The following is a 13,855-nucleotide window of genomic DNA, read 5'->3' on the forward strand; positions in this document are numbered from 1 at the left end:
CATTTTATAGATAAGGAAACTGAGGCTGAGAGGTTAAGAGATTTGCCTAGTATCACAGAGCTAAATAGCTGAGGAAGAATTTGAACCCATCTTCCTCACTCCAAATCCAGCATTCTATCTACTGTGTGGACACTGGGCAAATCTCTTATTAATATCAATTATTTTTAACTTCACCATGGTATGAAGAACAATTTCAAGAAAATGTCTACCCAGATATCTAGAAGTAACTGTTATATTGCATAAAGGATTGCATTAAACAAAACAAAACAAACAAATAAATATGTAGCAATGGCAAAACCACTTGATGAAAGTAAGATTATCTTCTTTTTAGTCTTGGCTTAGCATAACTTTAGGCAGGATCCTCAACCCTTCTATCCCTCAGTTTCCTTATATCTAAAATAAGATGACCTCTAAAATATCTTCCAGCTGTGACATTCTATTATTTTGGTGTCATCAAAGTCATTGTTTATCTCCAGATAACCATCAAAGGTCGTCCTGTGGTGTCCCAAATTTAGAGGTTGCTAATTTCACTTCTCCTTGAATAGGTAAAAACAACTGGCTTAAGCAACAAATTAGTAAAAATAATTAATTAACATAGGAAGCTACTAGTCAGTGAGCTTTCTCTCCTTGGTGGTGATACTCCAGGTGAACTCCTTCTTGGCCTTGCCCTGCCCTGCCCTGTCCTGCTCTGTCCTGCTTTCCTCTTTCCCCTGGATGACAAACTCTATAGTGGTGGTTTCATGGTACACTGTCATCTTTGTTCATGTGGCCCATTGTCTTAAGGTCTAAGGTCTTCTTCCCAAATGTTCTAAAAAGTTGATTTTGGGGTGCTTTTTGTGGGACATGCCCAACAAATATTTTGTGGTACATGGGGCATTAGAATTTCTTATAATTGCTCTTTGTCCTACTAACTATTTTTTTTTAATTCACACAACTCTCTACCAGGAATGAAATAGTACTAGTCAAGCAGCAGTAATTTTAAAGTAATAGTAGTAGTAATAGTTTTAAAGAATGTTAAGGTTTTTTGCTTGCCTAAGAAGTATCCAGAAATCTTTGTGAACTGCTGTAAACATCTGTCTTTGGAACCTGGAGTCTTGGGGAGCTGAAGAATTGTTTGATTATAATTTGTCCCTGTGATTGGATTAATTAATATGGGGGTTATATATGATGGAAACTGTTTCTTGGAATAGTAGGAATGTGTCTGTACAGAAGTTATATTAATTGGAACCCAAGAGCTACATGGAGTTAGAGACTTGAGTGGAAAGATAGGAAATAAAGAGGCAAAAGAGGTATGATGCAGTGGAGTGCAAGAACCTCTTTGTGTCCTTGGAATGCCTTTCCCTTTCAGGGTCTACTAGACATCAGATAGAATACTGCACAGCTCAGCCAAGCAGTAATTGTACAGCCCACACTAGCTTTGAATCAGGATCCATTAAAAATAATGGGAAAGACTGACAACATGAGTTTGGGTGTGCAAGGAGGTGTGGCAGGAGAGAGTTAACAGAGAGATGGGTAAGTTTCCCCCCTTTTAATGATAATTAATGTCAGCGCATGCAGCAAGGAGCAGGCTCTGGTCTGTATTCATGGTGCGTTGGAGGGTATTGATTTTTTTATGGAGACACTGTAGCTGAAAATTTTAGAGAGGCATTCATGTCCTTCATTAATATGCAGGTTGGATAGTGGCTAACGATAGTTTAGTTTAAGATAGAAAGAATCTATACCGGCCATTAAAAGAGCTACAGTCTAATGGACATGTCTATTCAGTTTCCTTCTGTTTTTAACATTTCTCCTTGTATTTTTCCTCTTTAAAACAATGCACTACAGTGACCTAAAGTATTTAAGATATAGGGAGGGAATCTTTTTAAGTAAATGTTTTATATTCTCTATATATTGGTAACTTGATTACCTGATTCTTTTGCATTCATATCTCATGCATGCGATTTTTTTGGGCAAAACCTTTTTTTTTTTGGTCTGCTGATTCCTCTATTTTTCAATGCATTTCTTTTCATTGTATCTCTTTTATATGGTCCCAAGCTTCTGACTAAAGTCTGCTTGTCCATTCCTATTCCTAGGGTAGAACAGGGAGCAAAAAAGAGTTGGGAGAAAGGGTTGGGGCTTGAGAGGAACAGGATGACCCGGTGGAAATAAAATTCTTCTTGAATAATGTCTTTTGTAGGGATTCTGTTTTTCCTTGAAGTGTGTACTTGAATTCCCAGAACATCAGGAATATTCAGATCCTTATATGAGTATAAAAATATATTAAAAATTCAAATATAGTGATGCGGTGGGAAGGGAGGCAAAATGGAGAGAATCATCTGTTGGCTTTTTGAATAACTCACTGCACTACTCCTTTCTGTAAACAATCAGAAGATGAATGTGTCTGTTAGTGACATAAAATACTCCTCTTCTAATCAGATAAAAGAAAAAAATTCCCATTTATTTATATTTTACCTAGGTTTTTGTGAAAAGGAGGTCGTAAGGGATCATTCTTACCGAAGGTTTATTGCCAGAAAACTGTGGCAAGGGGCACTGAATGGTTTCTTCCCATTCAGTGAGATGATCTTTACAGTAGGTGACATTGTGCAGCATCAAACTCTCCAGTGTCTGACTTCGGACAATCTGTCTTCTCGTACAAAAAAATGCCCAAAAGACAAAAGACAAACATTAGCATTTTCATTTCGACATTTTTTCCCAATGATATAATATTATAAAACCATTTCCTTCTAGGATATAATGATAAGCTTGTTGTTGTTCAGTCGTTTCAGTCGTGTCTGACTCTTCATAACCCCATTTGGGGTTTTTCTTGGCAAAGATACTAGAATGGTTTGTCATTTCCTTCTCCAGCTCATTTTACAGACGAGGAACTAAGACAAACAGAGTTAAGTGACTTGCCCAGGGCCACATGGTTACTAAGTGTTGGAGGTTGGATTTGAACTCAGGAAGGTGTTTTCCTGACTCCAAGTCCAGCACTTTCTCCACTGTGTCACCTAGCTGCCTATAAATGAGCTTCCTTGGAATCTTTTTTGTCATTTATTTCTTTAGCGTGGATCAGAGGACCTGGGTGCAAATTCTGGCTCTTCAATTTATTAATATTATGACCTATCAACACCTATCCTACTATGTGCAAATAGAGTGCCCCATCAATATCATGTCACTGATCAACTGTTTAGTTTCCTTATTTATAAAATGAGAGGATCATATAGATATAGAACTAAATATAGTATATAGATAGAGATATATAGATAGAGATATATAGATAGAGATATATGGATAGATATAGATAAATACATAGATACAGAACTAGAAAGAACCTTAGGCAACACTTAGTCAACCTAGTTAATTATAGATGAGGTAACTAGAGACTAGAGATTAAATGGCTTCAGGGGCAGCTAGGTGGTACAGTAGATAAAGCACTGACTCTGGAGTCAGGAGGACCTGAGTTCAAATCCCACCTCAGATACTTAATACTTACTAGCTGGGTGACCCTGGGCAAGTCGCTTAACCCCAACTGCCTTGCCACCCCCCAAAAAAAATATTAAATGGTTTCCCCAACTGCCCCCAGGTAGCATTTGACACAGGATTTGTACTTAGATCCTCTGACACTAAACATCTACTTTCTAGCTTTCTACTCATCTAGCTTTCTACTGCTCCACATTGCATTCCGTAGAAGAGCTTTAAAGTCCCTTCTGGTTCTAAATTCTGGGATCTATCCTTTTTTTTTTCTTTTTTTTCAGAACGTAAGGAGCAACAAATGATTTTGAATATCTAGAAGAGAAATGCCCCACTGTGGGGTAATGTTTTAAGAACTTTCATATAGCATCTAAAGCTTTGCAAAGCTCGTTACATAAATTACTGCATTTGAGTCTGAGAGAACAACAGTGAGGTAGAGACTCTATAGATATTAATATCCCCATTTTACAGGTGGGGAAACTGAGGTAGAGAGCGGTTAAATGACTTTTCTATGGTCACATAGCTAGTAAGTGCTGGAGGCAGGATTTGAAGCTAAATCTTTCTGACTCCCAAGCACTCAACCCACTTTAGGACGTTCTACTAAAGGACTCCTAAAGAAACCAAGGGTGGGTGGTACACACGTGTAATCCCTGATATTGAGGAGACTGAGGCTGGTGGATGGATCACTGGAGCTTGGGAGATCTGAATAGAAGTAGGGCTAAAGCTGATCCAGTGTCCATACTAAGCCTGGCACTAGTATGGTGAGTCCCCAGATGCAAAGGGTGACCAGGACACCTAAGGTGGGGGTGAACCAACCTAGATTAGAATCAGAGCTTGTGTGCCAACCAGCGATGGGATTGAGTCTATGAGTGGCTGAGGCCCTTCAATTCATGTGTAAGACAGGAAAACCAAGTCACAAAAAAAAGAAAGAAAGAAAGAGAAAAAAGATAGAATCGATAAAGAAGAGAAACTTTTTTTTTTAATTTACCCACATCCTTCAGGTGAACTTATGAACTAAATCAGATCAAGTCAATTCTGATCACTGATTTTGGTCAACTGGCTACCTTTCTGTCAAGGGACCCTCTTTTCTTTTGCAAGTTTATTTAACTTTTTCCTTCTCCCTTTTTTTGACTGATGAAGGGACTTTGAGGGAAGAGGTCAGGAGAAGGGCAAGGCACGGTAGTTTTAGTTCTTCAAAGGCTATTGCATGGCCTAGAGTCTGACAAGGTCACAATGGATCATTTATGAAGCTTCCTTCATATCACATTAAAGGATCTGAGGTAGGTAATTAAAGTGAGCCTTACCAGTTGGGGTGATTATTATCAATTCAAATATAGATTGACCTTTGGCCAGTTGTTCCCAAGCCCAGTTCCAAAGCCCATTCCCGAGTTTGTTCACCTGTAATCTGGTGGAGCTGCACGGACAGTTAGAGCAGGTTATGTTGGAGCTTCTCCTTTATATTAATAAAACGATATTGTAGTATGCTAGGGGAAATATTAATACTAGAAACAGAGAAACTCTGACCCTATACAAACTCATTATCCTGGTGGCTTCTTGGGTCACCCAGACTTTTTTGCACCTTATGGGCTATGAAAACAGAGAGTAGCTGGATATCCGTAGAAACCATCTGGACATCGTGAATCATCCTGACTGGACAGCTTTGTGGAGGTTATCTTACCTGGACAATATTTTCAGTTAGGTAAGCAGTTATAGTTAATTCTCCAATTTCAAAAAGAAAGGTGATTCCCAGAATGACTGATTTAGGAAGTCAGTTAGTCTGTCAACAAGCATTTATTAAAAGTTTGATATGTGGGTGACAATATTCTTAATCTTAGAAAGATCTGTAAGACTTTAACCAGTTCAAAGATGCAGCTAATGGTAGATAACAATGGCCATGGGTCCAAGTCCAGCTTCTGACTCCTACTGGCTATGTGACCGTGGATGAGTCACTTACCATTGCAGAGCTCCTGGCATCTGTACATTGCAGAGCAGGGGCTGATCTACATTGGTAGAGAGGTTTATTTACTGAGCCTTCTCTACAGCAATGACATTGCAGGCCCACTAAAAACAAAAAAGAAAGAAAGAAAGAAAGAAAGAGTGAGAGAGAGAGAAAGAGACAGAAAGAGAAAGAGAGAGAAAGAGAAAGAAAGAAAGAAAGAAAGAAAGAAAGAAAGAAAGAAAGAAAGAAAGAAAGAAAGAAAGAAAGAAAGAAAGAAAGGAAGGAAGGAAGGAAGGAAGGAAGGAAGGAAGGAAAGAAGGAAGGAAGAAAGAAAGAGACCCCCAAACTCCTACCTAAATAAGCTCAAGTAAATCTACATTTACTAGATCTTCCATTTGGAATTTGTAGGTGACTTCAGTTATGCCCACTTAACTCTGGAATACTTAAAGCACCCAGTGAAGTTGTTATGGTGTGTTTCAGTTGTGTCTGACTCTTTGTGATGCATTTGGAGTTTTCTTAGAAAAGATACTGGAGTGGTTTGCCATTTCCTCCTCCAGCACATTTTTACAGATGAGGAACTGAGGTAAGTGACTTGCCCAGGGTCACACAGCTAGTAAGTATCTGAGGCCAGATTTGAACTCATCTAGATGAGTCTTCCTGACTCCAGGCCCAATACGCTATCCACTGCACCACCTGGCTGCCTATTAAGAGAAGTTCTTACACCCAAATAAGCCTTTCAACAAAGTAAATACTGCATTTTTCAGTTTACAAATTCATCCACATTAAAAAATTCCAAATGCTCCACTACAAACTTAGATTCTTTTGGGTTCACATATTGCAGAAACACATTGGTGGGGTTAAGGTGAGGGCGGTACATAAGGAATCACCACGGAAAGGGTTACTACTCAAGTAGGAAACCTGGGAAGATTCTCAGCAACATTGCAAGGTAATAGCATTAGCAATAGCCCTCATGAAAGGAGGTGGGGTAGACCCACAGGAGAAAGGGTAGTTCCTCTGACAGAAGACAGCTGTGAGACCTTGACATCCCCAAAGAGACAAGCTAGTTTGCGCTCAGGAAACTACCCAGAGGCCCAGCTAGAACTGCCCTGAACAAGAAAAGCGTTATTAAATTGAAATGCATGGAGGGAATTAAACAGTGTGAGAGTAGTGGAAAGCGTACTAGACTTTGAAGCAGCAGGCCTGGCTTCTCCGTCCTGACTTTATCATGTACTAGCTTTGTAACCTTCAGCAAATCACTTAACAGCTCTGGGTCTCTTTACTCCGCTGTAAAATGAAGGCTTAGATTAGATCAATGGTTTCCAAGTTTTTGTTCCCTGAACCTCTTTCAACAACAAAAAAATGCATTTTGAACCTCCAGGGTAATTTGATATACTACTCCTAATATTTTTTATAATTACTTGCTGATTCAGGCAACACTACAGAATTTTTAGCATGAACCCCTTCGACCATCGTGATGAACCCCTTGAGGGATTTGCAAACCAATAAATGAGAACCACTGGATTACATAATTACAGCTCACATTTGTGTCATGCTTTAGAATGTCCAAATTCAGTTCAGTTCAATTCAATGGATTAACTTCTGTCTTTGCATTCCCAGTGCCTGACACATAGTAGACACTAAATGAATGCTTGTTGATTGATCTAATTAAAAAATGAAAAATGCCTGCAAAATGCAAGGCATTGTGGCCTCAAAGACAAAAATAAAGCAGTCCTCCTGTTCAAGGATCTTACGTTCTACTGAGGATGCAACATATATATTTCAGCAAATATACTCTCTATATAAATAATGCAAAGAAATTTCAAGTTGGAGAAAGCACTAAAAAGGTGGGAAGGGAATCAGTAAAGGCTTTGCGTGCGAGGTGGCACCTAAGCTATGTCTTGAAAGAATCTAAAGGTCCTGAGAGATGGAGTTGAGGAGGGGGGAGTGTATTCCAGACCTAAGAGACCAGCTACCCAAAGTCATGAAGGTGCCAAGATAGAATATTGTTAATGTGGATTCCTCAAATGCACATTAAAATGTGAGTTTCTTGAAGGTAGGGGCTGTTTTTGCCTTTTTTTTGTAATCCAAGAATTCAGTGCTGTATCTGGCACATAATAAGCATTGTTGCCTCACTGAATGACTGAATGAGGCACAGACAGGAGGTCAGTTTGACAGAACATAGAGTTAGTGAAGGCAGTATAGTACATGTAGTGATTGACAGAGGTGGGATTTACATCCAGATCTCATCCCATTTACGTGAACTATGCTGCCTCTTAAACGCAGTGGCAGCAGCTACAATGATAGCATCAGTAGCAATGGTAATGGCGATGGTGATGGCAATGAGTCTGGCCCTCTTCTAAAGGAGTGGAATCAATCTGAGATGTATTGGGAAGCAGATGGAAGATGGCATATGACTCTCTGATGTTTCTTCTCCGCTAGTTTCCCCCAGTGTATTTCATAGTGCCAGTTGCCACCTTATTGGTGATTATCTTCTTTAGACACACATTCCAAACGGGCCCATGTTGCTCCCTTTGGACGGTGAGTGCCTATCACTTAGCTGATGCTTAGAACCACAAGCTTTGGAAGACTTAATTACGAGGGCTGGGTGGAAGGCAAGTGTAAGGGGAGGGGATCTAGTTTGTGTATGTGAAACCCTGGACGGGCTGCTGATGGGCCAAGTAAAATTTGCCTGGAACCACAAAATGTTTGACTCCACGTGCCACATTGTGCTGAAGATTGCCAGCTCCAGTTTGAAATGCATTGTTTGAACTGATAATTCATAATAGGGAATCAGTTCTTTTAAGGAAGTATGGTAGGGACCTATATTCAAGTTCTAGCTTGACCATTTATTGACCAGCTCTGTAATCTTGGGCAAGTTACAATCAATCTGAGTTTCTTTTCCTCCACCTGCAAAATTGTGTGGAGTATTTATGTATGATCTTGTGCAAGACTAGGTATGAAATATCATTCTCCAATAGGCCACTAAAGGAATATTTTCTATTGGTAGTGTGGCATCAGCATTAGGTCATTGAAGCAAGAGTGAGGTGAAGATACGGAAGAGACCTTCAAGGTTGCTTTCTCAAATTCTTTGCTTTTACAGTTGGTGCAAATGAGGTCCAGAGAAATCAAGTGAATTTTCTAAGACCACACAGTGGCAGAGTTATGGCTAAACTCCATCTGAGTGTCATGAATCTGTCAGAATGACTATCAAAGGTATTTGAGGTGCACAAAGTTTTAATATGTTGTGGTCTATGCATACAATTTGGACTTACCCTGTTCCATGGATAACTAAGACAATGAAGAAGATGATAAACGTGTGGTGTAAATACCAGAATAACTCGTAGGAGGCCTGTCTAATGATCTCAATTGATGAGGTCATGATCAAAATCAAAACCACAGAGATCACCAGTCCAGTTACACCAGCTGTTGTGGTTAGGACTTCAGTAATTATGTTCTGAAAGAAATACATCTCAATTAGTATGTGTTTTAAAGGTACTTTTCCTAGTTAAGATTGGAAAATAAAGGCCTAAGATATTCTGTGAAAGAAAAAAAAAAGAAAGAAAAGAAGGAAGGAAAAGGGAAAGAAAGGAAGGAAGAGAAAGGAAGGAAGGAAGAAACAAAGAAAGGAAGGAAGGAAAGAAGAAAGGAAGAAATACTCAACAAGCATTGTCAAGCACCTATTTATATATAAGGTACCAGGGATAGGAAGATAAACACCACATTCCTGGTCCTCAAGGAACTTACAGCTTAGTAGGGCACTGAGCCATGTATCTAAATAAGTATAATATACTTTAGGATGTGATGAACGCATAGGAAAATTCAAATAGAGTGGTAAGAGAAATTCAAGATTTTGTTATTTCTTTTTTCCCCTTTCTTTATATCCCCAGCACTTAGAACAGGGCCTGGCACATAGTAAAAACCTAATGAATGCTAGTTTACTGACAGACTGACTGACTGAGGGGCCTTTAGCTTAGGGAATCAGAGAAGCAGTTCCCTTCTCCCTCAACAGCAGGAGAAACCAACTATGGTTGTCAGGCCAAATCAGCTTGTCTGTCTTTTCAAGGTCTGAGAACTAAGACTGGTTTTTACATTTTAAAAATACAATAAAACTTTATTTAAAAAGTTAAAAAAAAAACATTCTTAGCTCCCAGCTTTACAACAACTGTATTTGACCCAAGGACCATAGTTTGTCAACCCCTGCTCCAGGGGAAGGTTTCAGTTCTAATCAGCTAATATCATTTCATAAAGGACTTTCTTCTGCTTGGGGATAGCCTGAGATTTACATTTTTTTTTAGTGAGTGCTTTATTCAAAAATAGCATAAAATAATAGCATAAGCAAGAAAAAAAAGTGGAATGTTTAAACCTTTAAGAGAATAAGCTGTTTTTAAAATCCTAAGCATCTTAGAAAAAAAGTATTATTGTTACTAATTAGCATAATCATGATCAGTATTATTCCCGTTTTATAGATGAGGGAACCAAAGCTAAGAGGCATTAGCTGATTCACCTAAGGTCATGTAGCTGGGGGATATTGGAATTTTGGGTGGGGGGAGGCTAGAGAACCTTGTAGGAGACTTGTTCCTGACTTGTTAAAAGTGATTACTTAGTGGCAGAGCCAAGATTTTTTGAACCCAGGCTTCATATCCAGGATTCTTTCATTAAAATACTTTTGTGTTCCCAGGAGAAAGATAACTTACACAATATGTATGTAGAGATTATTGACAATTTGGGTGATTACATTTTTATCATCCTCTTCCTTCAATAATCAGCCTCTCTGTGCAGTCACAGTTACTTCTAATGGTACCACTGGCCATAAAATTAGCTCATTTCCCCAATATCAGATCTATACCACCAGCAATTCAAATGTATGCCAAAATATGAGGCCTATCAGAGTGGGTCAAGAAAACAATTTGCAAATTGAAAATGAAGACATCCAATTTATATTTCCTGAATTTGGATGATACTTCATAGTTATGAGTCTGACACAAAGTGAAAAAAAAAGTTCTCTTGTGCAAGGTTTTAAAATGTAAAATATTGCATTTTAACAGGTTTATTGCATTTTATACTAGACCTAATCTACTCTCCCTTCCCCCAATAAACTAATTAAGTGCCATTCTATGCTTTTTTTCCTTGCTGTGTACCCTCTCAGCAGTTTATGGTAAAAAAAAATTCACATTTTTAGCTAAAATTGATGTTAGCATTTGGCAGACCCTCTGCTTTGCTCTCTTTTATTAAAAGGTTTTGAAATATAGTTTTCTTGACAGAGAGATCAAAAGAGGAAGATTTCTCAGATGAGAAAAATGGACAAGCACTGAGGGGAACTCACTGTGTCATATTTCCTGATTGGGTTCAGGTAGCTTTCATTTGGGTTGTTGCCAAGGTAAGAAAGCCTGTTTGGCAGCTCCCCAGCATCTTTGGATTGGCCAATGTGATAGCGCTCCATGTTGACCACGTGTGCCACAATGTGAATAGCTAGAGGAAAAGAGGAAAAATGTATAGCTATTCATATAGGCTCCCTTGAATCCTTGCTAAGGTCCCTATGGAATGCTTTTCTGGAACTTAGTCTACCATTTTGGTTTTCTAACCTCTGGGGGAAGAGGAGTGTTCACCATTCTCTGAGGTTCTCTAAATAAATCTTTAGTCACAAAATTAAGAAGCAAAATTAATCTGTTTATTTTTATTTAAAACACTAGTAGAAAAATATATTCCATATAGTATTTTGCAGGGATGATGGTATCATGAAATTATGCAATTAGTAAGAGTTATAGCTAGCTGGAACTGTACCAGGGGCAAGTTTCACTGGATATGGAGTAGGGTGGTACAATGGTGAGGAGGTAAGTCTGCCCCCTAAACCTCACCCCCTTTCACACTGGAAACTGGAGCACAGTGGCTCAAAGAATAGTTCTGAAGGTGCACTTGGTTTAGGAGGAGGCAGCATTTCATCCCTCCTCCTACGTTGGGTCATAGGATCATCATATTATATCAATGCAAGGCTAGAAGGGACCATTAAAGGCCATCTAGCCTAATACCAAGAAGGCAGCTAAGTAGCACAGTAGATAGAGTGCTAGGCCTGGAGTCAGGACTTATCTTTGTGAGTTCAACTCTGGCCTCAGAAACTTCCTAGCTATGTGACCCTGGTCAAGTCACTCAACCCAATAGTTTCCTCATCTGTAAAATGAGCTGGAGAATGAAATGGCAAACCATTTCATCTTTGTTCCAATGGGGTCATGAAGACTCAGACATGACTGAACAAAGGCTAATAATCTCATTTTACAGATGAGGTAACTGAAGTCCCTAAAGGTAAAGAGATTTGGCAAAAATCACACAGGGAGTAAGTGTTACATAAGGAGTAAGCCCAAGGTCACACAGGGAGTCAGTGACAGATTTTGAATATATGAACTCCACCTTGTTTGATTCTAAATTCAGAATTCTTCTTACTGTACCACTCTTACCTTACTTGGTTTTTGTTCTGGTTCAAATCTGTATGCACGTCAAATTGCAGACTAGCTTAGGAACTTCTAACTCTAAATCAACAATTATTTGGGGCAAAGGACTATGATTCAAGCCTAGGTATAGAATTCAAAAGATAGACAGTCTTAGCTTGGGAGCCACTCTGCTTGGCTTTCAGCCTGAGGCTGAGTGTGCTTGTTTATATTTTTTGCTATGAAAAAAGAACCATCAGTCTGGAGAGAGGTTTTCTGGTCTTTACACTTTAATAGTCAGTAACTGAGATGACCAGCACGAACTGGAAAGAGATGAAATCAACTATGAGTTGGTATCAGAGAGAAACTAAGGTTCCATGAGACCAGGGGAGACATGAAAATAGACTAATGGAACACCATTCAGCCTCAGCTTCACTAGACTAATGGCCCATAAAACCTGGAAGAGACTATAGACAATGTGTAGTTGGGGATGTGCCCAGCTGTAGCAGTGTGATGACATAGTCCAACGACATTGTTGGCCTTGAAGTTTCAGGTATAGGAGTTGTTCCTTCACAGGTTTACCCTGGCTAGACATTTCCCCCATGTGTGTGTTTCTCTATGCATGTCCCATTTTTCTCACTGATGATATGTGGGACATACTGTGCTCTAAGTTTTTTAGTGGGAAATGTTTGATTGCTATTTAGGTTATGTTATTACATCAAATTTCTGCTTTGAGCTACTTGTTTCTTATGATTGATTACTAAAAATAAATACAACTGCGGGATTTTTAAAAGTGCATGCATGTGTGTGTGTATGTGTGTGTGTGTGTGTTTGTGTGTTTTAGTGGATTAATTTTCAATGAATACCATGGAGCCAGGTGCATCATATTTGAAATAAGGGATGATGCCCCAGGTGCTACACCAGGAAGAGATCATGCCTTAGTACTGTGATTACCAGCCACCAGCATGTGATAACCCCCTGAAGGACATATGCTAGTGCTTACTTTCATGACTTGACATCTGTTAACAAACTCTCTTTCTTGCCTCTCACCTCTCCCTTGTATCTGTTTGCTCTGCGATTTTCTGAATTTGCCATTTAATCCTATTAACTTTGTCCAGTAACTATGTGGGACATGACCTCTTTCTTTAGGAAGAGTCTTTCTCTAGGCTCCTATTAATTATATGTCCATTCCTGATTCTTCTAAAGGATGGGGAATTCCTATACTTGAAAAAGTTTTGTATACACAGATACATTTACCAAATATATTCCTAATGGACTGAGATATGCCACTCTGCATACCCAGAAAGAGCCTTTTTTTGCATGTATTTAAGGACAAGGCTACACCGCTAACGTTCATGGAAATAGCTGCATTTCAACTTCAAACCAAGAAAATAAGCTCATAGCTTCATCCAGCCTGAGGGCTCTACTTCTAATGCTGTACATTCCTGGCTTGAGAAATCTGTTGGGTAGTCAGCAGTCACAACACAGAGGTGCTGATATACTGATGGATACTCTGAGAGTAGGATACCTGTGAGGGGGCCAGATGTTGTCTACCCCTGGGAAGCAGATTCAAGGGAAAGACCACAGCTGATTCTACCCAGGAGGTGTCTAACCCTCCCACTATATTTTCCTTTTCTCTTCAGGGAAGAGTTAGAACTGCTAGGTAATCCACCAGCCTGTGGTGAGACACTCAATCCGTGCAACAGGAGGAATGTTTTGACATCTCCAATGGCTATAGTGGAGGCCAGGATTGTGTTGGTAAATGTTTAATAACTGGTTATCCACAAAAAAGTATAAGACGTTATTTTAAGTTTAATCTGCATTATTAACATTTTCATTGCTTTCTTTAAAAAAAGACAATTAGCAAAATAATAAATTAAACTCTGATTTATAGGTTGTTTGTTGATATCTGAGTTGTTAATGCTCACAATGAAAATTTAACAATTGACACTTTTAACCCAACTTGAGCTGCTCAAGAACACCCCAATTGGAAGTATTCATTCCTTCCTTCCTTCCTTCCTTCCTTCCTTCCTTCCTTCCTTCCTTC

General features: G+C 39.1%; 1 protein-coding gene across 1 annotated transcript in view; it reads right to left on the reverse strand.

The window, feature by feature from the left end:
- The window catches only part of LOC114031453 (NADPH oxidase 3-like), a 101,321-nt gene that overhangs the window by 60,331 nt on the left and 27,135 nt on the right, over positions 1-13,855 (reverse strand). The window contains exons 5-7 of the mRNA XM_027846513.1: positions 10,713-10,858; positions 8,662-8,843; positions 2,494-2,623 (exon numbers count right to left, since the gene is read on the reverse strand). Of these exons, the coding sequence (XP_027702314.1) occupies positions 2,494-2,623; positions 8,662-8,843; positions 10,713-10,858 (458 nt within the window). The remainder of the gene's footprint in view (positions 1-2,493; positions 2,624-8,661; positions 8,844-10,712; positions 10,859-13,855) is intronic.

The sequence above is a fragment of the Vombatus ursinus genome, unplaced genomic scaffold, assembly GCF_900497805.2.
Source record: "Vombatus ursinus unplaced genomic scaffold, bare-nosed wombat genome assembly UNPS02015175.1, whole genome shotgun sequence".
Lineage (NCBI taxonomy): Eukaryota > Metazoa > Chordata > Mammalia > Diprotodontia > Vombatidae > Vombatus > Vombatus ursinus.